At 40.2% G+C, this 24,924-nt stretch overlaps 1 protein-coding gene across 1 annotated transcript in view; it reads left to right on the forward strand.

The window, feature by feature from the left end:
- The window catches only part of Galnt7 (polypeptide N-acetylgalactosaminyltransferase 7), an 89,491-nt gene that overhangs the window by 6,408 nt on the left and 58,159 nt on the right, over window positions 1-24,924 (forward strand). The window contains exon 2 of the mRNA XM_017801676.2: window positions 5,810-6,267. Coding sequence (XP_017657165.1) covers window positions 5,810-6,267 — 458 coding nt within the window. The remainder of the gene's footprint in view (window positions 1-5,809; window positions 6,268-24,924) is intronic.

The raw sequence follows: 24,924 nt of genomic DNA on the forward strand, positions 1-24,924 counted from the left end.
GCCTGTCTGCAGGTTCCCAGTGCCATCCACTCTCAGTGATCTGAAAAGAACAACACTTGAAGGTCTGGTCCAGTCAGCACATCAGATGAATCTGTTTGTAACCCAGCTGTAGTTAAACAGAACATGGGGCACTGTGGCCTTAGCATCCTACATGTGCCCTCATACCCTTCCACGTATTGGTTAGATGCTGGTGTACCCCTGCCTGTCTGCAGGCTTACCCTGTCTTCCTGCTTTATTACCTTGGCACCTGGTTTATTTTGACAGTCTCCCTTCCTGTTCTCTGCCTGTGCCTTCTGTTCTAAGTGACTGAGTGAGTACAGCCAGAGAAAGGATGATGTGATTTTTCCTAGTAAAGGTATTTGTGTTTGTCTGTGTGGTCAAGGGAGTTTTAAAACTGGTCTTGTGATACTTTTAAATTCTGCGGCTCATGAGGAATACTAACAAAATAGTGTTTCCACTGTACAGCAGGGGCCACTTCCTCTAAGCTGTTGCTTGCCAAGGGCTGTGTCACTACATAAACTCATCCTTATGATGAATGATTTCCAGACCCAGTCTGGAGTCCTGTCATTTGCTCTAATGATCACTTTTATAATCCTTTTAGATTAATGTCATTTCTCCCAAGGTATGATTATACTGGAAAAATGGCACATAGGTAGGATTTGGAGGTCCAGGATAGGGAGGGCTTTATGAATTGTAAGGTCCTAACTTATTCTATTTCATATTACTATTTGGTGAGAAGTTGTTGACTTTTTCAGCCCATCTTTATGAATATAACCATCTTAGAAAAATATCTTCTGATTCTCTTTCCATTCTAGCCGACAATGATTCATTGATTTTGGCTGTACAGTAAGTCAGCTGCTGCCCATGAAATTATCATGGTGCCAGTGAGTCATGAGGGCTGCTGATTCCCACTTACTCTCTGGAAGAAGGAATGCACAACTTTCTTTCTCAGGGGAGCTAAGTGTTTTTTTTAGCCATTAAGATTTGATGTGATTATTCTTAATTGACTTGGGGTTAAGACAGACAATTCTAAGGCAATTTGGTCTTGCCTTCAGCTAATGACATGGGCTTTGAGAAGCCAGCAAATTCGGTTTTGCTGGCACTGTTATGTATCATTACAGGACAAAATGAGGCAGAGAATCTAGTTAGAACTCTGGTAAATTTGTAAGGTATTGTTGGTGAGGGTCCATCTGCTCATTGGAGTCTGTTAGTCCCATTCCATATTCTCCTTTCCATATCTTTTCCTTTCTTCTCAGTCTCTCTTACTACCAAAGCACAAATTTTGGGATTCGTTTATTCAGTAAATATTTACAGAGGAAGTCCATGCCAAGATAAACACTGAGGTGTAGTGATGTATCCAATAGACATAGTCTTTGCCCTTTCATAGAAATTACAGTCTAGAGTAGCTGAAGGACCAATCTAGCCCTCCACCTATCATTATATATAAAGTTTTATTAACACAGTCATTCATATTCAGTACATAGTATCTGTGACTATTTCACAGTACAATGGCAAATGTGAATAATTGCAAGAGAAACCTTGTGGTTTGCAAAGCCAGGAATCTTTACTACTTGACTCTTTCTAGAAAAAGTTACTGACCCCCTCCTCTTTTAAGTGATAATAGAGACATTACATAATGCAGCTTGGGGTATAGAAAAGTCTCATCAATACTACTACAGAATATAAATTCTCCCGAGAACAGTAACTGCAGGTGAAATCTCAACAGCAGAAGTTAACACGCTCGTATTTGAATGTTAGGAAAGTTCTTATGACTTGTATGAGGGAAATGATGAGGAGATAGTACATGTATGTATGAGACTGGAAGCATGAAGGTGGTATGGGGTTAAGAGCACACACTTCTCAGTCAGCCTGCCTAGTTGATTTTAATTCTCCCAGGTACTGATTCTGATCCCAGGTAATTTGGTCAAGTGTTTCTCTATGATATTGATGGTACCTAACTCATGGGATTAGGTGAGTTCATTTATGTGAAGCATTTAGAAATATTATTGCTATCACCGTTACTGCTATCATCATAATCCCTGATGGTGGGTGGCCAAAATTAAGAGAGTGGTCGTGAAGATACTGGAATCAGTCAAATTTAAGGGCAAGGTAGGTGACAGAATTGACAGAAAGTAATGTGTGACCGAACATCAGTAAGCTTGATAGAAGGTGAGATGTTGAGGATGAAATGTGGGTTTAGTGCCTCATCAGCTGAATAGATAGATGGCCCGGTGTCTGAGGTAGAGAAGTCTGTAACGAAGTGGTTGCATGGTGTGAGGAGAATGGTAGGTTCAGCTTTAGATGAGTAAAACTGAGATCACAAAGAGATGAATGGAAGTTGGAGAATCAATTATCTGCAAGATCTGGAAATCAAAAGTGTGCTATGGGCTGGGGAAGTGCACGTAAGAATCATCAGTACTGCCGGGCGTGGTGGCACATGCCTTTAATCCCAGCATTCGGGAGGCAGAGGCAGGCAGATCTCTGTGAATTCAAGGCCAGCCTGGTCTACATAGTGAGTTCTAGGCCAGCTGGGGCTACTGGGAGACCGGGTCTCAAAAAAAAAAAAAAAATCATCAGTATTAAACCTAGCTTGGAAAAGATTGTAGTAACCCAGATGGAACAGTAAGTAGACTTCTTACAGTATGCCAGAGAACACCAAAAGTTTAAAGTTGATCAAAGAGCCATTAAGGCAAAGAAAACATCAAAACAACTTTTAGTAGATGTACATGAAACTTGAATGCATATAAAACTTTCCTTGTTAAACTGGGGGAATTTAAGAACTACTTGCATTTGTAATTTTTATATTAACAGGAAAACCTAAACTGTAACATGCTTTTCACTCTTTGAGTGATATACTCTATGGAACACATAGTATCATATCCCATATTCTTCTAAGATAGTTTCCTCATGAACATTAGGTAATTTAGGGGGTGGTATGGCTATGGATGCTGAGGCCGGATGACCTGTTGTTCAAACCGCTCCCCTGTATTCAGTGCCATTTCCTTTCCCCACTTTTTACCATTTCACTGAAGTCTGTAACGTGAAAATTTGAAGTGAATGTCTTTTTTTCTTTTTTGGGTTATACTTCGTCCAGCATTAATAACTTTTGTCCCACATTTTATAGCATTTTATAACGATTTCTCTGCTTTGATTCACTTACACTTCATAAGTAGGCATACTTTTGCAAAGAGCCAGAAGACAGTTTATAGAACATGACACTTTCCATCATCAGAACCACCCTTAGCTTCAGTACTTGCCTCTGTTGCAGGATCATACTTAGAGGACGTTATTTTTAATGATTAGTTAATCCCAAGGGAGTCTTCTGTCCTTTATGAACATAAGATTTCTGGCAAGAAGTCCTTTTTAGTTATTTACTTTTATTGATTTTCAAGTTAGCATACAAAGTAATAGGTTTCATTATAAGCATTTTTTGTGTCTGTGCATGAGAGAGATGCCCCCTGCCATCCTCTGGCTGATTCACTTCATACCTCTCCCCCTAACATCCCTCTTCTGTCTTCTTGTCAAATTACCCTCTCTTTTTTTCTAGTTATTTATTGCTGAATACTAGGACTCAAAAGTTAGACTGAAGCTAAGTTTCCTATACAGGTGTGAGTCAGTCAGAAGCCTGATCCAAAAACCTTATTATCTTCCTGAAGGAAGACATAACATTTACATAATTGGGCAGTATTGCAACTTATATTTAGTATCATATTATAGGGGATAATTGTGTAAAACTTTAAAATGGCCCCCAAAAGATGACTAGTGTTTTACTTTATCCAGTTTTCCAGCTTTTGCATACTTTGATTATCTTTAAGCCATTTTATAATTGTGTAACTTATAGAAAATGACAATACAAAGGATTCTTGTCCCCAGAAATGGAAATTGTGTATGATAGAATATAATTGATTGTTGTCTTATGGACAATGACCAATTTCACATGGGTTTGTAATTCAGTATTTTTAGTGTTTATATACTTGTTTGTTCTTTGGGTTTATCTTTGAATCCCTTGTAACATGTTATAAGTTCTTTCTTTAATGAGTTAAATAAGGTCTATGTCCCATGTTAAAAATCTTCTGTTGTGTATACACAGTTATGTTTTTACATAGCTCTAGAGAAATTCCCAAAGTTGATAGATGTGATTGCCTCTACAAAAGGCAGAAAAACTTGGTTTTCACTGTGTAGCTTTTGGATCTTTTGAGTTTTATAGTCTGATATTACCTAAGTCAATAATTTTTAAAAATTAATTTTGAATTCTCTAAAACCTATCCTTAGCCATCCCTTACCTATTAAATTAATATATGAAATAACATTCTACAGAAATTTTTGTCTCTAAATAAGTTACTAGTAGATGGTAACTTAAACATCAGCAGTGTATCTAGAACTTTGTTTTTATAATCTTTAAAGTTTTGAACTTTATTTTCAAAGTAGTTCAGTTAAAATAAATTGTCAGATGGTGCTGATTCTGTTGTGAACTTGTTAAGGAGTTGCATAATCTCAGTGTGGAGTGAAGTGGCAGACCAGTTGACCTACTTTGCAGTTCGTCTTGCCTCCTGCCCAGCTGTGCTGGCTCTGTACCTCCCCGGTCTAATTATAGCTAACAGCTCTCTTTAAGCTAGTAGTTCTCAGGCTTAGGCGCATATTATTATCTGGGGTGCTTTAAAAAATCCAAATGCCCAGTCCAATTGAATCACAGTGTCTGAGAGTAGGACACAGACTTCACTATTTTTTTAAGTCCCCTGAGATAGTGCTAATGTTGAGAAATACCACTTTATAAAAGAAGGGTATGGGCTTGACAAAACGTTAACATCTTGTACCTCAGAAACAAAAGTAGTCAGAATTTCTAACTGAAAGATCTACTTAGGTGAAGAGGGTCCAAACTGAAGAGAAAGTAAGCATGCACCACTTACTGAATATTCTTTTTTTAAATATTTTATTTATTTTCATTTTACATATATGAGTGTTTTGCCTGCACGTGTGTAAGTGCACCGTGTTGTGCAATGCCCTTGGAGCTCAGAAGAGAGTGTTGGATTCCCCTGGGACTGCAGACGGTTGTTAGCCACCATGTGAGTGCTGGGAATCGAACCTGGGTCCTCTGTAAGAGAGTCAGTGCTCTTAACCACTGAGCCATCTCTCCAGCCCTTACTAAATATTCTTATAAGCAGTATCTATATGTACCTGTTAGTGCCTTGGAATGATGAAACTCAAGTACAGACTATGATTCAAAAGGCTACGCTGACTTAGGTACAGTTATCAGAGTTCTGTTCCTCTTTGTAGCTCTCAATTCAGCCAAATTCTTACTAAGTAGAAGACCCTGAGCTGAGATGGAGTGCACAGTCTTACCTTGTGCCTCTGCCTTTCCAGACACAAAGCTTGCTGACTCACGGGTGGCACCCATTCCATGATACCACTGCCACCCTACAGCTTTGTAGCTGACAAAAGGTCATATCTGTCATATACCAACCAGATAACTAAAACCACTACTGTACTACAAGGCCAATTACATGTCTGGTTTGACCATTGAGAGGTCTTTGTTAGAGTTGAGTTTTAAAGAGAGATGTAAAAGTGTGTCCATTTATTTTGGCATGGGAAAGTGAGGAAATAGCCTACTGTATGTATGGCACTTCCTTTCCAACCTGAAAGATGTCTTCCAGTGTCAAATCCTGATTAATGGAGGCCTGCCTGCATTTCACAGTTTAAAATGCTTTATTGTTGCCTCATCCTTCTCTTAAACATGAAAATGTGTATCATAAACTCTGTTGTGGTGGTTTGTCTTCATGAGCTCACTTTATGTCCCCTCCCTTTTGTGTAGGAAGACAGAGATGTCAATAACCTCATGGCTAACCGAGGAGGCAATGGATTAGCTCCTGGGGATGACAGATTCAAACCTGTGGTACCATGGCCTCATGTTGAAGGAGTGGAAGTGGACTTAGAGTCTATTAGAAGAAAAAACAAGGCCAAAAATGAACAGGAGCATCGTGCTGGAGATTCTCAAAAAGACATAATGCAGAGGCAGTACCTCACATTTAAGCCTCAGACATTCACTTACCATGATCCTGTGCTGCGTCCAGGGGTCCTCGGTAACTTTGAACCCAAAGAACCTGAGCCTCATGGAGTGGTTGGTGGCCCTGGAGAGAAAGCCAAACCATTGGTTCTGGGACCAGAATACAAACAAGACGTTCAAGCCAGCATTAAAGAGTTTGGATTTAACATGGTGGCAAGTGACATGATCTCACTGGACCGCAGCGTCAATGACTTACGCCAGGAAGAGTAAGCACACATCCTCTTCTTTCTAAACTTGGGGCAGCTGCTGTTCTGTAGAAACTTAGATTTAGTTAGATTGTGAAAAATGCAGAAAATATTTGTGTCTTCATTTCAGTGAATAAGAGAATCTTCAGCAAAATGGTCAGAAGGCGGGGGCTTCTCTATTTTTGCTGCTGTATTGAAGATACATTATTTTAGATTCTGGGGTTTTATACATCAGTGCTACTCAAAATGTGGTCCCCAGACTAGCACCAGTCTATGATTTTTGTTTGTTTGTTTCTGGTATATAATGCGTAAGTAAGCTTGCAACTACACTACTAAATAATTTGTTTAGTTCGAGTGATAATATTTTAATAATAGAACATCCACATGTTTTCATTCTGGAAGAACATTCCTCCTCTTGCTTTAAAGCAGTGGGAAATGGTAATACTGCTTTGGGAATCTTCTTTATGTAGTTAACTAGATTTATGTTTCCTTTAGTTTTTTTTTTTTCCCTTCGTACTAAAATGGAAATTGAAACACTTAAGTACATGCAGTAGGAGAGCTCAGACAGATAAAACTACTGCCTACCCTTTCAAATTCTTTTCATGCATTATGATTTTAAATGAAGGATTTACAGCTCTTAGCTTTTGATAGACAGTGATTATTGAGTGAACTCAAAGCTTTTCTCTCCCAGTTTATTCAATAATTGGTTCTACTACTATGGGATCTAAGTGGCTTTCATGAATGTGAATACAAGTTTAATTCATTATGACTAGAAAACTCTTAAATGTATTCCTGATATATTGTTAGTATAATCTTTATTTTAAAAGGTTAACGGCAGGTGCACACACTGCTACACCTACGCAGAAACACATATGGAACAGCATTGTTCATGACCGTGAGTTAAATTCCCAATGTAGTGCCACTCCTTAGACTTTGGGTAGATGTTCATACATGTACTGTGCACTGAGAATGGAGAAATAACGCAATGATGGTGAGAGATATCACCTAACACAGAGAAGCGTTAGCCTGTCATAGGGATGTGAGGGAAGCAACTTGGAATTCACGATTTGTTGCTACCAGAGACTAAACTAGTTATAGGGTTACCAGGGTTAGCAAATAAAAATATAAGATGCTTAGTTAAGTTTGAATTTCAGGTAAACAGTGAAAAGCTTTACTATAAATATATCTCAACTATTACATGGGGCATACTTAAAATCTTTTGACTTATCTGAAATCCAAATTTAACTGGGTGTCCCATATTTTATCTGCCAACTCTTCTAGTCAGAAATGAAGATAAACGTTCCAGAGGTTGGAACCTCCATGTAAATGCTCTTGAGGACTAGTAACAGGATCTGCAGTTCCACACCTCACAGGTGTTCCCATTATCTAAGCATAGCACTCATCCAAGCATTCTGTGTATTCAAAGTGTTCTGTGTGTACTTACTCATGTCATTGTTGGAGGATGAAGACCCTGGTGAGGAGGGAAAGAGGCTCTCATTTGTTGACTTTTCTACATACCAGGACTTGCTAGTAATTATGATATTCTCACATTTGACTTATGAGAGGGTTCCTCCTTGTGTTATAAAGTTTGAGGCTCAGAATTCTGAGTTCCCTGTATAAACCACAAAGTGGCAAAGTTATGAATCACCATTGGGTGTGTTGGTGTGAAAGTTCCCATTCTTTACACCACGCCACACCTAAGGTATGTCTCTTTTTAGACAGTGAGCCTCAGAGCAGGCATTACAGTCACAGTCAACTGAGCATTGTGCACACGGAAATTTCAGTACACATGCTATATATTTAAAAAAATGCATCATTTAAGACACCAATGCAAACATAGTTAAGTTTCAATGTAAAAGTATAGTAAGAAAATCGCGTGAGGTACAGTGCGTAGGAATGAATCATGCTTTGTGTCATTGCCCTTCACATCCAGTCATCACAGGGCCCCTGATTCCCACCACCAAAGGACAACTCAGGTTAGATCACTCTCAGACCTGTTTCTAGATCACCACTGCCCTCACCTATGTCCATGTAACCATTGCCTCACCTGATACCTTGCAAAAGCCTCCTGATTGTTCTCTCCATTCCTGTTCTTGCCTGTTATTCACATAGAAACCAGTATAGTCATCTTGAATATATTTACTCTGTGCTTTCCCGTTGTCCTTTAAGCAAAATTCAAGTTCCTGACCTGCAGCAGCTCTTCTGCTGTGACCTGTGAGGCAGGATCTGCCTTGTAGACCGCCTCACGCTGTCTTGTAGACTGCCTCGTGCTGCCTTACAGACCGCCTCATGCTGCTTTGCAGACCTCCTTTTGCTTCCATGCTCTTTACCCACAGCTCCTAGATGTGTTGGCCATCTCAAGACTGTCATATGTGCTTCTCCTCACCTTGCCTTTTCTTCTTCCTATTATAGCTGGATCTTTCTCATACTTTAGATCTTACATATACCATTTACATTTATATGATACATTTCTAATTTTGGTGTTAATTTTTAAAAATGGGTCTAGAGCTGGGCATGGTAGCTCATGCCTTTAGTCCCAGCATTTGGGAGACAGAGGCATGCTCATCTCTTGTGAGATCAATGCCAACCTGGTCTGCATAGCAAGTTCCAGGCCAGCTGGGGCTATAGAGACCCCGTCTCAAACAACCAACCAACCAAAAGGTCTTAACAATACTGATCCTTCAGAACTGGGATTATAATTCAATGGCATAGTAAACCAAAAGTATTTTCTTACAGTCCTTTTGGCTAAAACTTTAAGTATTATTGGTCCAGTTTTCTACTGTGGTGTTTTTTTAGTATTTTCTGACAAATTGAGTGTTTCGATTACTATTTATCTTGGATAGTTTCCATCACTGTTTGGAGGTGTTAATGTCACACCTGCCTTATCTTATCTCCCCTGTGTGTGTAATGTCCCTGCCCTTCCTTCTTTCACACCTTCCATAGGCAGTTGTTTCCCTGCATTTTTTTCTCTCACACACAGGAGCAGTACCTAGAAATAAGTGATTTGCTTTTTATGGAGCATTCCTGTGAGGTATCACTGTCTCCCATCAAATTCAAGAATACTAAACTATCTTTACATTGCTCCTCAGCCTTTCCTAGAAGTTCTGTATTAATGATATTCCTTCTTTTAAAAAAATATTTAAGATAATTACCATCAGAAACATTTTAAAAACTACATTCCTTCTCATACTTCGGGAAAAATGAGGTAGGGGCTTAAAAAATGAAGTAGGGACTGGGAAGACAGTTCAGTGGGTAAAGTGCTTGTCCCTTAAGCATGAAGACAGAGTTCAGGTCCCCAGCACGCATGTACAAGCCAGGTAATTGTAGCAGCCTGCCTGCAATCCTAGTTCTCAGGACGTAGAGACAGGAGATCGTTAGAGTAAGCTAGCTAGGTAGACTGGCTGAATCAGCAAGAGACCCTGCCTTCATATAAAATGGAGAGCAATCAAGGAAGATACCCTAACATCAAGCTCTGGCCTCCATGTGGGTATTCGCCTCCACACATGTGAACCCCCATCACACATCCACATGCAAAAAGAAAAAGTAAGGTAGGTTTCATTCTTCTTTGAAAACTTAAAATTCAGTGTAAAATACAACAAATAATTTTAAATAGCTTTATTTATAAATTAGAATATCAGCAAGCTTAAGAATCTTCTCTAACATTAAAAAACAATGAACAACCCCTTGGTTATGCATATTATCTAATATACCTATTATCACTTTTCTGCTTTTACTGACAACATACCATGCATGCTTATTGCACACATCCTCCCTCCCTCACCCCTAGTAGAGCATGTGCTACAAAGCCCATCGGAGACCAGCTAGTTTCCTGCAGCTGTACAGGTCTTCACAGCCTTGTGCTGGTGCCTGTGTCGTTCACATAAATGAGCCACCTGCAAAGCTTAGCTACCAGTTTGGGGTTGCTGGTCCAGCTGTGACATCTGACACTGTGGTTAACTTGCTCGTTCTTGTGGCTGTTCCAGAGTCTCCTCTGATGAATGTTCTGTGCCCAAGCAGCAGGATAGAGCTGCCCAGCTGCCAGCATGACTCATGGATGTGATAGCTTTGAATTGCGTTCATTGGCTGAATAATTTATTGGTTGTTGATAGCTTGTTAAGAGTATTCTAAGTGGACTGGGAACCTACATCTTTTTTGAAGACTTGGGCCAAGAATGACTTCTTCTGCCTTCACATTTATTTTTATTAAAAAAAAAATTTATATGTATGAGAATATTGCTTGTATGCACTCGTGTTGTACAGTGTCTGTTGATGTCAGAAGAAGGTGTCAGATCCCTTGGAACTGGAGTTAAGATGGTTATTAACCACCATGTGGGTGTTGGGAATTGAACATGGATCCTCTGCAAGAGCAGCCAGTGCTCTTAACTGCTGAACCATCTCTCCAGCCCTCACATTTATTTTTAATAAGAAAGAATATCTGGGAGGAGATGCTGAGGACACTATCCCTGGGAATTGAAGAGTATTCCTAGGAAGAGGGTACACAGCAGTGCACATGAACGAGTAGTAAAGTTTTCTTGAATCAAAGTCTATGGGAGGAAACAAAACTGGTTAGAGAGTTAGGACATTGGTAGGCTATGATGCCATTTACAAAGTCTGCCAGAGCTTGCTAATCAGACCCACTGAAGGCTGACACAGAGAACTTTAGTAGTGCTAGACTAGTGTCTAGAATATCTAGGGATGGAAAGTGGTTAGTGGTATTGGAGTGGAAACTCTGTAGAACGAGAAAAAGAAGACTCTGTAAGAGAACGGAATAGTTAGACTCAGTGGTTCTTGGTCAGTTGGAGCAAAACGAAGAATCAAAGATAAACCCAAGTTTTGAAGCCCTACAACACAAAGAATGGTCCATGAACAGAAGTAGAATGGTTAGCTAGGACAGGCCACTCTGCCCAAAGCTCATTCACCGAAACCAGTTTATTTTTTGACTTTAGGTGAGTTCATGCAGAGCCAGTCAGGATGAGGAATCCATCTTTGGAAAGAAGTGGAAAGTTCTTTTTGTGGTTATGTTAAAGTTTGGGATTTTCTTTTCATTACTGTATGCTTCAGATGCAAAAACATGGCAACTATTCTATTTTCTGTCTGCTTAAGAAGATAGACAGTCAGAAATATAGACTCCAAGCTGTTTGTGTTTCAAATAAATGGATTAAATGTTTTGACTTGAGCAAATTCATCTGCTTCTAATATTTAACCTTGCCTCCCACTTACACACCTTTTGCATCTCAGTTTTATAGAAAGCTACCTTAGTTGCATTCGCAGGATGCGATAATAGATGTAAAAGTGTTTTGCGAATTCTAAGAGCTATACAAATATTAATATGAGTATGACTAATTGTTAATAACTTTCTCAGGCTTATCTGTGGGACATGGAGGTGTTTTTGAAATATTTACGTTTATACTCAGACCTTATGCATAGAACACTTATCTTACCAGATTCCAAAATAAATACTGGTTTTTATACTCTAATTTTATTTAAGGTGAATTGTGATCATGAGCTTTTCTCTACTCACATTAAAGATTCTCTTCGATAGCTACCAGATTTTTTAGAATATAGTAATGTAATTTGTGAAATAGTTACTACCTTCAAAATATCAATTAATTAAAATGCTGTAGCTTTCTTTTTCTTTAGAGGCAGGATCCCGTATAGCTGAGGACTACCTTACACTTCCCTCCCCTGCCTCCTCTTCCCTATGCTGGATCATACGAGTGCATCACTGCACCTGGCTCTTGGCTCTCCTTTTAACTTCAGCTTTCATATATCATGACTCATTAATTTTGGTTAGTGCAAACTAAAACTTTGGAGCCACTCATAAGAAATTAAACCATTTGTAGTGTGATAGATATCACATGTGCACAATATATGTGGATAATGCATATCAGTGCATATTTTACAACTTTGTCCCAATTTCTATGGTCAGAATAAATGATGGGTCTATATGAACATCCAAACCACACTGAACAGCTTTTAACCCACAATCTTTTTCTCTCATAAACTGCCCAAAATTTATAGATTTATTTCCAAAATTTAATTTGGTAGTCTTAGATCTAACATATAATGAGCACATTTGAAAGTGGTTCCAGTGATCTATGATGGGTATTTTTCTTCTTTGGTTCCAAAAGGTACTTTCTAACTGGCCTGAAATTTCTCACTTTTGGAAATTTTCTGTGAGCTTTGGGATTTTCCAGATTAACTTTAAAAATAAGTTATGTTCTGATACCTCATTTCTTCTTTCTCCTATAAACACCACATAAAGAGAGAGGCACACAATTTTGCATTATACTTTGGGATTGCCTCAGCTATGACAGCAAAGCTGATTTCTCTCTAAGGTCCTAGCTACCAGCAAGAGGTGTATTTAGACAAGCTGAAGTTATAGAAATCAAAGAGTAACATGCCACCCTTGTCTCCACACATTGAAGAGGTAACAATGACATAGAATGAGGCTACAGAGACTGGAAATTGTGGTAGTTGGGTGCTCTGAGCTCACACCCGCAGAGCAGCAGTATCCTCAATCTCCTTGCCCTTTCTCCAGGGTTTCTTCCCTTGACTCCCTTCTGGGGTGGCTCAGGATGTTCTTCCCATTCCCTGGTCAGTGTCCAAGTTGCTGTTACATGGGAATTTGCTCTGCTTCCTCCACTTTGTCTCCTCAACTCCATTACCAGTCTCACAAATTATTCCAGGTGTCAGTGCCTTTATTTTCTTTTCCCAGTCTTCTGCTCCCACCCAGGAGTTTGGAGGAGCTTCCCCAGAGGCCAGTTATAAAAGTATTTATGGTAATATCACTTGTCTCTTTGTACTGTCCCATTTCAGGGACAGAATTTCAGAAGTTTTTCTCTTCAGACTTAAGTTTCCTGGATTGGGGAGATGGCTCAGGGAGTAAAGTGCTTGCTTCATAAGCATGAGGACCTGAATTTAGATCCCCAACACTCTTGTAAAAGTCAGACATGATGGCATGTGTCTGTAACCATAGTGCTGGGGATTGGCAGAAGACAGAAACTGGTAGGTCCCCCGCCTTGCTGCCCAGCCAGTCTAGCAGAAACAGTAAGCTCTAGGTTCAGTGCAAGACCATGTCTCAAACAAAGATGGAGAGCAGTAGTGAAAGATACCTGACATCTACCTCTTGCCTCCACATGTGCACATGGGTGTGAGTACCTGCACATACATGTGCATATACGTGCATACACACACAAATTTAGAAACAAAACATCAAAAGTCCGTGTTCTGACCATTAGGAATACCACCCGGGATACTTGGGGGGATATTTTTTGTACATTCTCAGCTTCTCAGACTGGGGCGTGATTAACCAGTGTCCTCTGCTAGAAGGTCATCCATTCCTCAGGAAAGAGAACCACTACCAATAGACCCACATACTCCAGAAGTGTGAAGTGCTGCAGTGTGGAAGTTCCAGGCAGATAGCAGAACATAGGCCCTTCCCTCTGTGGTTAGCATGGTTCCTCTGGGAACTTAGCAGCTCAGAATGTCAGATGCAGCTTGCACCATTAGACACAACCCGTTTACCAGCACGTGATTCTGTAATGTGTGTTGGCTCTGTGTATTTGGTAAATGGGGAAATGGTGCCAGTTCAGTGTGGAAGTATTAGGGGTTCCGAGATTTCCTCCTGTATGTTAATGTTTGGTGGCAACCAGGGGCAAGGTTCTGTTAGTTTAAGAGATGAACATAATGTAGCTATGAAAACCTTAACGGAAAAGGTGCAGGGCTGCCTCGTAGCTTCAAAACCCACTGAATCTGGCACAATGTTGTCTGGGGAAGCTGCAATGCAACTGGAGAGGCAGAGAAGGAAGTGATTGATGAGCAATGCTATCCTTGGATTGGGCTTTTAATTTTTGCTAAATGCTCTGTAGCAGAAGCGAATAGCTCTCCAAATCTACAGAACAGAAACACAAGCTTGTAGCTTTTAAGACTGTAAAGGACAGACTGTGATAGGAAGTACCAATGTCTGGGGATTTAAACAGCTGATTAGTTTTGCTTTCCTTCCGACTTTGGTTCTTTGTTTTTTAAGTGGTCTGTTATCTCTCTCCTTTAAGTTTTTAGTTATCTGGTTTTATTCCCATTTACCTTGTCTTCTTTTGTCATTATCTTTTTCTTTGTTGTTTGTATATATGATCTTGCAAAATGAAAGCTAACCAGGAATATGTTCATGCCATTGTGGCCAGAGCAGTCAAAGCCAAGGCTCTGGGTGTAGGCGTGGCACAATGGCATGGCTATAACACAAGAAAGGGACGTGCATTCCACATTGACTATCAGTCATTTATGGGAAACTGGCTACCCTGTCAAACCAAGCATAAAGCAACATTTAAGGAAAAGGAAAATCCTGTATTTCTGCATATCATCTGGACACAGAGCGCCTATTCTAAAAGATATGCAGTTCTCAGTGAGCAGGTGCTGTCACTGGGCCATACACTCAGGAGAAACTCAGGCAGTTTAGAACCAGGGCTCACTATTGCCATGTAGACCGTAAAATCCCATGATGACATTCTTGCCCCATGTACAAGTGGGTCTTCACTTTTGTGATATCTGGTTAACAACAACAACAACAAAAATCAATGTTGGAGAGAGTACAATCTGTCAAAATGGTATAATTAGCTTAAAGCCAATTAGGGGAGCTTTCCGTGTTTCAAGAGCTCATGATGTCAACCCTTGAGTCCGTGGTGTTAATTTTTGACAGCACCCTATGGGGAAGGCAAGCTGTTGGAGAGAGCTGGAAGGCAGAATCACAGCACCATTTTTCTTGAATAGTAATTGTGGAAGTGATAGTACATGTGACGAGTGTGTGCAATGTAAATGCGCTTTGAAGTAAGTTAATTATCTAAAAGCTGCACTTGGTTATATCATCAGCAGGAGTGTTGTTTTGTCATTCTTACAATATATAAATGTGCTAAAAGGTAAAAATAACAAAGTTCTTAGCACCAAAGTCAAGGTAATTAATTACATGAGCCACAGTTATATAAATAACATATTCTAATTACATTCAGGAATACCTTTTAGTGTGACATGGGGAAATGGCCCATGACTATTTCCTCTTCACTAAATCCTGTGGGAGATTCCATCTCCAAAATGCAGCTAATGTGTAGGAGGAAAACAATCACGTTTTTTCATAACCTAGTAACTTATTTTAGAGTGAGCACTGCCATTTTAATCAAAGCAAAAATGTCTGTACATTCTCCAGAATAGAAAGTCCCAATGAGCAAATCAAAACCTCGGATAAAGGACTCTGGAGAAAGATTTGAGAATCTAAGCTGCACGTTCTTAAGACCCTTAGAGTTACACAACTATCACTGTACAGGAAAGAGTTGTAGAGTCTTCACCAAATGGAGAAAGGGAACCCCAGCCGGCTCATCTTTGTGTGAGGCAAGAGCTCCCTCCAGAGCCCAGCCTCACTGAGCTGCAGGTACTTGGCCTTGCCCCAAGTCCAAGGAAGATCTTTCTTTCACACTGATTCCTTTTCGCTGAATGAGAGGGAGCTAAGGACAGGCACTAAAGGAAGGCAGGAAAACACTTGAAAACTTTCGGTGAAGTCTGTATCAACAGTGACCAAGGAAAGCACCTGTAGGTTGGGTTTTTTAAAGGCCAGTCTTAATCAGTTCTTCTATACATTTCATTCTAAAAATTAACACAAGATTTCCTTTTACTACAAATTTCTGAAAACTAGAAAATCAAATGATCTACTCATTAATACATTCTAATCAAACTACTCAAAGTTCTATTTACATTCTTTCAAGTCATTTTATTTTATATTATTGGGATAAGATCTGTCTTGTTCTCTCAACGGGGCTTCAAGCTTTGTATCTACCCTGCCTCATCCACAGCTAGGATTACAGGTATGTGCCACTGTGCACAGTTTGACTGTTTAAATCAAATACAAAGAACCTGTTTCCTAATCAGACACTGAAATCACATGGGTTCAAGTCGGCAAGTGCTTGCCAGATCTCTCCAGTCATTTGCCAGATGTGGGCTGCAGGTCAGCAGTTCACGAGATGCATATATACCAGGGATGAACAAAGGCACAGAGAGATGGCTTGCAGCGCCAGAGTATTTATTCACAGTTCTTTAATGAAATGTAAGCTGCGCCTTTCACCCTCCTGTACTGGACTCTTGCTAGAGCTGTGTTCCTACCCTCGTTTCTCTGATGGAGCAGTGAGTGAAGGCAGTGGGTCTTCAGTAAGCAGCAGGAGGATCAACAGCATTGTTGTCCATTTATTGATCAACTACTGTATTTCTGGTATACCAGCTTGAAACAGTATATTTTCATTTTCATAGAATGGAAATGAGACTTAGGGTATATATAACTTAAAGTTTCACAAGTAGAAGACAGTTACTAGGAGTCAAACTCTGGCATACACGGTACATTGGCTTGTTAGCCCTGGGGTTGGGGACATGTTACAGTATCAGGCACTCTTAAAGAAAAAAATTGGGGAAGTTAGAAAAGGAAAAAGGCAAAGACTTTGTAACATTATTGTAGGTATTTTTTCCTCCCTCTGAGACAGGGTTGCGCCATCTCAGTACTGTTAACATTTGACCCTGATAATTCTTTATATTGAGCTGTTTTGTGCCTTGTAGGATGTTTAGTAGCATCTCTGACATCTACCTACTGGGTGCCAGAGCATATACACCCCTCCTTCCCCTTCCACATCTTCCTGCGATCACCAGTCTCCAGACATTGCCACACATCCTCTGGAGGGCCGAGTCGTCCTAATTAAAATCCCTCTTCTAAAGAGGTCAGTCAAAGTACTATGTGGGGTGGGTGTGGGAGGAGGTGTGACACAATGAAAGAACAAAAATGAGATTTATATCATAGAGGGGACTAGGGCCAGAAAGATGGAGCATGAACAGGAAGACTGGGTCCTCCACACTGGGGGTGACTTACTAGCTGTGAAAAGGGTCATGAAAACTATATTGTGGCAAAAACTGTTATCAGTGAAAATAAGTACCATTCACAGATATGTAAATATTTCCTTTACTTATTTTACTAGAAATACTAGAAGAAGAGAACCACCTTTTTTCTACAACGGTGAAAATTAAAAAATCCTATCAGTCCTTTAATCTAGTTCTACCTTTTTTTGTTATTTTTTAGTTTTTTTTAACTTTAAAAAAACTTTATTGAGAATTTCATACCTGCATATAAGGTGTTTTGATCAAATCCACACCCACTCCCTCCCCTCCAACTCCTCCCATATCTCCCCATCACTTTTTTCTGACAATTTCATGTACTTCTTTCTTTCTTTTGTTTATGGGGCTTTTTGCTACTCTAACATTACCACCTCTGAAGAGGTAACCCTGAAAATCTTTAAGGGATTAGATAAATGCTCCCAAATACTTTTGATGTTTTTGGCCTTTGGAACAGAGTATGTTGCTAAGAGGCCCAAAGACATTTTAACTTTTATCCAAGAAACTGGCTACTTTTCTTTGGGGTCTTTTTTACTCTAAGTGCCTAGCCAATTCCTACCTCCTATTCTTGTCATTTCCATCCAATATAATTTGATGACATTTATATCCCCTTGCCCATCCACACCTCCCTACACCCCCCTCCCAATTCAATGTACTCTTTCTGGATAATAAAGCTATAAAGCCTATAGCATCTAACGTGAATCCTCAAATGTTCTCCAGTGTGGGTTCATCCACTGGAACTTGCATAAGACTTGTGCATGCTGTCACCATTGCTGTGAGCTCACATGAGTAACTGACCAGCTGTCTGGAAAACTCCACCATCCTCCCCCATCCCCTATGGTCATCCACCACCTCTGGCTCCCACAATCTCTCCACCTCCTCCTTTGCAGAGACTCCTAAGCCCTGAGCTCCAGAAGCCCAATAGAGGTGGTGTCCCACTCAGAGGCAAGTGCTGTGCAGCCCCCTCCTCCCTGCACATCAGAAAGCCAGAAGTTTCTGTGACAGTCACCATCTGCTGGATAAGGAAACTTCAGCAAGACCCAATACATGCATTAATCTTCAACAGTGGGTGAGCACTTGATCCAGCACAGTCCACTCCGATCATCCCTACTGGGATTGGGAGTCCATACTATCATGAGGATGCCACAGTTACATCTCACAGGAAGGGACCACAGCTCCAGATCACAGAAGGGGAACCATAGCTCCATCTCACAGGAGGGGCCCACAGCTCCAGCTCACAAGAAGGGAACCACAGCTCTTGCTCACATGTGGGGAACCATAGCTCCAGCTCACCAGGGAGGGGGGGCACCCCACAGCTCCAGCTCAAAGGAGAGGACCAGGACTCCAGCCCATAGGAGAGGACTACAGTGCCAGCTCACAGGAGGGGTCCACAGCTCCAGCTCATAGGTGGGAAACCACAGCTCCTGCTCACAAGAGAGGACCACTACTCCAGCTCACAGGAGGGGTCCAGAGCTCCAGCTCATAGGAAGAACTACAGCTCACAGGAGGGGACCACAACTGTAGCTCACAGGAGGGGTCTACAGCTCCAGCTCATCCTACCTCCTTATCACACCATCTTCTGAAGAGGTTACCCAAATTGCTGATAGAGAATCGAGACAAAGACTGCTCTGGCCTTTTCCATGCTGAATAGGGATGCAGGGTGAGGCAATTGGGGTACCCCTTCAGTTGTTCTATCTAAGACTCCCAAATTGTATAACTCTTATCTGTAGGGGGAAAAGAAAGTCCTTGACTGGTGAATAGGAGATATGAAGGAGAAGTAAAGGCAAGAGTAGTTAGCATTACAAGTTCTAGACAGGGAACCAGAAAAAAAGAGTCAAAACAGGGCAAATTTCAAATGCTCATATCAGAGTCCATTGGAATTTCTTGACGAGAACTTCCAAAAGCATCCCTCTATTGGGTTCCTCCTCATTTTTCTTTTGTCTTCCAAGGCTGCACTAGAGAGTGATGGACTCAGGATTTATTTTCTTGCACTTTGATAGCTATTGGAAAGGCTAAAATCAGTGTCAGTTCCCTCTCAAAGACTTCTAGATAGGGGGAGAAAATAAATTTAGCCATCATTTTAGAATAGTGGTTGTCTCCCTTACCTACAGGTGGGCACTACAGTATTGCAGACCAAGGTTTGAAGTCTTTTAACCAGCTGTGGCAACTAATGGCATTTTCAGCTTTAGGTGCAGATTTGGCCAAACCTTTCCAAATTTAACTTTTGACTGACACATAATTCTATGTATTTATAAAGCACAGTGATACTTCAATACATGTTATGGTAAGCAGTGATCAAATCTTAGTCGTTGGCATATCTATAGCTTCAAACTTTCATTTCTTGGTAGGACATTTGGAATCCTCTTCTGCTAACTACTTTGAAATATACATTTACCTGGGGCTAGCCATCGTTATGTTACTATGTAAAAAAAAATATTGGTATTCTTCTGTCCAGCTGCATCCCTGTGCCCATTAACCACCCTTTCCCCATCTACTTGCCCTCACACCTCCCAGATTCTGAAAACCATCCTCTGCGTCTATGAAATACATTTTTAACTTGCACATGAAGTATTTGTCTTTCTATAAAATCCTGATTTCATGAGTGATACAGATCTTTCCAGTACTAACCATTTTACTGTATAATGAAAACAGCACATTTTTAGTTATCAACATCAATCTCATCAGAAAGTCTTTAACTCCTGAGAGATTGTCATTTCCCAAATTCTAACTTTTGCCCCAAAGTTCAGTTTTCTTAAGTAATAAATGATGTCAGTTGCCATCCTTAAAATGATAGCCCTCTTGATTCCCATTCAAGAAAATGCTAGGTACCCAAATCTGGAGAACTAATTTCCGTCCTTTGGTTCTTACAAGAAAGAGTGGTACTCCGAAAAACCCAGCACGTTCAGCTGGGCATTGCACTGTCCCAGCTGCTTTTCCTTGAGACACCCTTGGTTCTTTGTTAACAGAAGCCTTTTTGCACACTTCCAATTTTGTCTCACAGAATATTAAAAAGCCAAGTACTTGGGTGAGATTTTATGCAATTCATAAATCTTCATCAAAGGCATTCAGTGTAAGTGGTATTTTACTGTTAGTGTGTGGAGAGGGCCAGAGACACAAATACTACCTATGCCCTTGCTTTGATTTGTGACAAAGCATCAGTAGTTTTCCCCACTTTGGCTCTTATACCATTGTACATCTACCTACCGGGTGGGTGCCAGGGCACAGACTAAACATCAACACAGCAATTAGGTACTGAGGTCTGAACATTATCATAAAAATGAATTTTGACCTCTTGGTTATGTCTTAGAGAATCTAACCATCCTTCAGTTAGGTTTTGAGAACCACTACTTTAGGTTTATAATGATCTGAATGAATAAACATAATGAAATGCCTCAGAAAAAAATGACACTTTAATCTTCCATTTTAATCATTGGCAAATAGAGTGTCAATTTTTAATTAATTTATGTTATTTCATGTGTATGAATGTATTGCATGCATGTATGTAAGTGCACCCATGTCATGCAGTGCCTGCAGAGAACAAAAGAAAGTGTCACACCTCCTGGAACTGGAGTTACAGGTGGTTGTTAGCTGCCATGTGGATGCTGGGAACTGAACCTGGATCCTCTACAAGAGCAGCCAGTGCTCTTAACTGCTGAGTCATCTCTCCAGCCCCCAGGGTAATTTTATAAAGTTAAGTTAAATATGATTCATTGGTAATTTTACCAGATTCCATGTTAGCAGTGACTAGGTGAATTGAGATACATCATCTAAAATTGCTTTGATCTTTATTTTTATTAATGATAAAGAACTTGGTTTATAGCATAAAAATACTAGAGCCTTTGCAAGACGGTAGTTGATCTGATACTGGGAAATCCTGTCTCTATACTAGTATGGGATTGGTGGATAAAGTCATAGCTAAAAGTGGCCAGCATTGATGTTCTTAGGACAGAAATGGTTTTAAGTGACATAATGAAATGATTCGTTTATCATTGTCATAATAATTAAAATTAAAGAAATTCATGGGACAGGATAGATGGATCAGCCATAAGAGCACTGGCTGCTCTTGCAGAGAATCTGGGTTCGGTTCCCACTACCCACATGGCAGCTAACAACCATCTGTAACTCCAGTTCCAGGAGATCCTGTGCCCTTTTCTGACCTCCACAGGCATTGCATGACGTGGGTGTACTTAGATACAAGCAGGCAATATACTCATACACATAAAATAATTTAAAATAATAAATAAATTTTTTTAAAAGATTCATGAGAGCAAACGAAGTTCAAGCACAGCAAAGTTCAACAGTTAGTTGTATACTTTATTATAATAACAACTTAATAATTTTGCAGTGATTGCTTCTGAAATTTCAGATATTCATAACAAGAGGCCCCAAAGTTATCCATAGAACCTAAAGTCTAGAGATAGCAGTAGGACAAATATCAATACATCATGTAAATACATCATAAAATAAGGTAATCGTGGTACATGCCTTTAGTCCTAGCACTTGGGAAACAGAGGCAGGTGGATCTCTATGAGTTTGAGACTAGCCTGGTCTACGTAGTGACTTCCAGATTAGTCAAGGCTTCATGGTGAGACCATGTAATAATAGTAATAGTGTAACAATATTTGTATGATGCAAAAATGTTATAAGACATTATTCCAATGACCCGAGTTCTAAACTGTTGACTCATGAGTTTAGGATAGCTGCATAGCTATTCATATGAGTCTCTTTTCTTAGCAAATTATCGAGCTATAAAGGAGATTTAAAAAAAAAAAAAAGCCTGGCATTGGTGGCACATGCCTTTAATCCCAGCACTCAGGAATCTCTGTGAAATAAGAGATCAACATGGTCTATGTAGCAAATTCCAGGCCAGCTGGTCCTACAGTGAGACTTGGTCTCAAAAAAACAAAAAACGCAGGGGAGGGTACACTTTGCAATAGGTCATTAGTATTGATAGAGAAAAATAGTTGCTTTTCTAGTAAATCTTAGAGACAATTTTTCAGTAGGAAAATACAGCAACAGAACAGCATAATTCAATTTCCCACCCTAAGTAGCCTTCTATTTTTTTAAATTTTATTTATTATTTTTATTTTATGTGTATATGTGTATTACCTGCATGTAGGTAAGTGCACCTGTGTTGTACAATGCCTGCGGAGGACAGAAGAGGCTGTTGGATCCTCTGGGACTGGAGTTAGCTGCCATGTGGGTGCTGGGATTTGAACCCAGCTCTTCTGCAAGAATAAGCAGTGTTCTTAACCGCTGAGACATCTTTCTAGCCCTGTAACCTTCTGTTTTCAAAAGGAAAATATCTGTCCTGCAATACCTGAATAGTAAGGTGGGAGTGGCTGTCATCCCAGACAAAACGTTGTCAAAGTTAACCCTGCAAGATGACGAAGTTGTTGTTTTTCCTGTCAGTGTCCATCATGTGTAGGTATAGACACCTTGTGGTATTGTGGGTAAAGTTTGCTAAGGTGGAGTGTTTTATTCCCCCATATGCTTCTGTGAGCCTCAGTTTCCTTATTGGTAAAAATCGGAATTTATGAGCATTTTAAAATTTGTTTAATCCATGGGATCCTCCAAATCCTTTGTGAGTCTTTCCAGAGAACTCTGTACTTCCATTCTTTGCATCTTCTAGCAACCCCTCCTCAAACCAGCTTAGAAACCACTCCCCTAGATAATCTTCCAAAATCTTTACTCTGTCAAAATTAATTCTTTTTCCCGGGTTCACTTTCTCTGCTGATTTTCTATCATGTTTTTCTAGATTCAGGAGCTGAAGAACCAGCCAGCAGCAGCTGGTGCCCAGCTGTAATCACTCAAGTTTAGTACTTTCTCTCTTGGTGTTGCCTTTTCCTGTACTCTTGAAGGTCTGAGGGGGTCTGACAGCCCCTGGGCCACTGCCACGTTTGACAGCGCTTTTGGAAAGTAGCGACTGTTAAATAGGCTTTGCAGTGCCTGAGCAGAGGCAAGCACTTGCTGATTCCAGCAAGTTAGCAATTTGTCCTTGTTTGGCAGAACTACTTGGTATACAGCCACTCAACACTGTCCAACCTGGCAGGGAGAGCATCAGTCTGACTGCTAGGAGACCAGGCTTACCCTTCTTTGGTTTCCCCAAAGTAGACAAGGAACCAGGATGGACTAGCTAAGAAGATAGTTACCCATTTTATACTGCCAAGCTCAACTCTGCTAGCATTTCCAGGACATTATGAAAATGTCTCCTATTAACCTTTGTATATGCCAGTTCCCAGGTTGGAGGGAAATTCATTTGTATATAGACAAAGAAGAGAATGATGTCCCTTCTCCATGTCCAGCAGCAATCACTGTCTGGCGAACGTCTGTCAAGTTCTTTTACCATGCATTTAATTATATTTACATGATTTTTAGGGCATAAACATGTGTTCTGTGTTCTAAAAGGTCATTACCCCCTACACACACACACACACACACACACACACACACACACACACACACACTTCCTTGTGTTTCAGCCTTATCAGCCTTCTCTATGTGACATCAGGTTGTGACATGGTTAATGAACTGCCTAGCAGCAGCAAGATAGAGCAAGCACTTTATAGCAAAGATGATGGTGTAAGTGCTTATCTCTTTCCATCTCTAACTCCTTTCCTCTCTCAAGCAGTACGATATAGTCTTGAATTCCTTCCATACTCCTATTTCTAGGGGGTTTGTTTGTTTTGATTTTGGATTTTCCTTCTTCCTCCTCTGAGTCCACATCTTGCTTTCATCCCACTCCTCGAATGACCCAGATAATATGCTGATTAGACTGGACAGAAGCTCTGTAGAGAAGATTTGGAGTCACATGTAGCTTTGAAAGGACTGGGCACTTTAAAAGCATTGCTCATAAAGTCTTAAATATGTTGTAGACTCAGAATTTTAGAGGTGAAGATGGCCAGAGAACCCCTTGTGTTCTTCCTTCATCTTAAGCACAGAAAATTTCTACATGACTGGATTCACCACACCAAATAAGAGATCAGGAATATCTGTTTATGCAGATATTTTTAAGTTTGGTGTTTGTAGCATAGTCATAAAGAATTTTTATAGTAATAAAAGTATTAAGAAGATAAGAGGTATATAGGAGGGCAGTGAGAGACAGGGAATTAATGAGAAGAAGGTGTTATAGTGCAGGCAAGATGGCTGAGTGGGTCAAAGTGCTTGCCACCAAGCATGACAGCTTGGGTTTGATCCCTGGGACCTACATGGTAGAAGGAGAGAACTGATTCCTGCAAGTTGTCCTTTGAAAAACACATGTGTAGGGGCTGGAGAGATGGCTCGGTGGTTAAGAGCACTGAGTGCTCTTACAGAGGACCTGGGCTCTATTCCCAGCACCCATATGGTGGCTAACAACCATCCATAACTCCAGTTCCAGGAGATCTGATGCCCTCTTCTGATCTCAGCAGGCATTGCAGAACCTGGGTACATTTACATATTTGCAGGCAATACACTCACACAGAAAATAAAGATAAAATATTTCTTAAAAAGAAAAACGTGTGTTCTCATACATGTGCATCCTTCCCAACATACATATCACACACACGCACACACACAAAGCAAAAATAAATGTAATAGAAAAGTCTTAAAAGCATTGTAACACTGGTGTATAAAGATGTCGTGATGAAAACCATTGCTTGATACGCTAACCTAAGAAATAACTGACTTTTTATATTTAAGAACAGAAGAAGTATGATACCAATCCCAATATGGTATTTAAAATGTGGACATGTAAATTCCAACTCTGTGCTGAAGGCTTCTGCTT

This window comes from Nannospalax galili, unplaced genomic scaffold (assembly GCF_000622305.1).
Source record: "Nannospalax galili isolate Female #2095 unplaced genomic scaffold, S.galili_v1.0 scaffold461, whole genome shotgun sequence".
NCBI lineage: Eukaryota > Metazoa > Chordata > Mammalia > Rodentia > Spalacidae > Nannospalax > Nannospalax galili.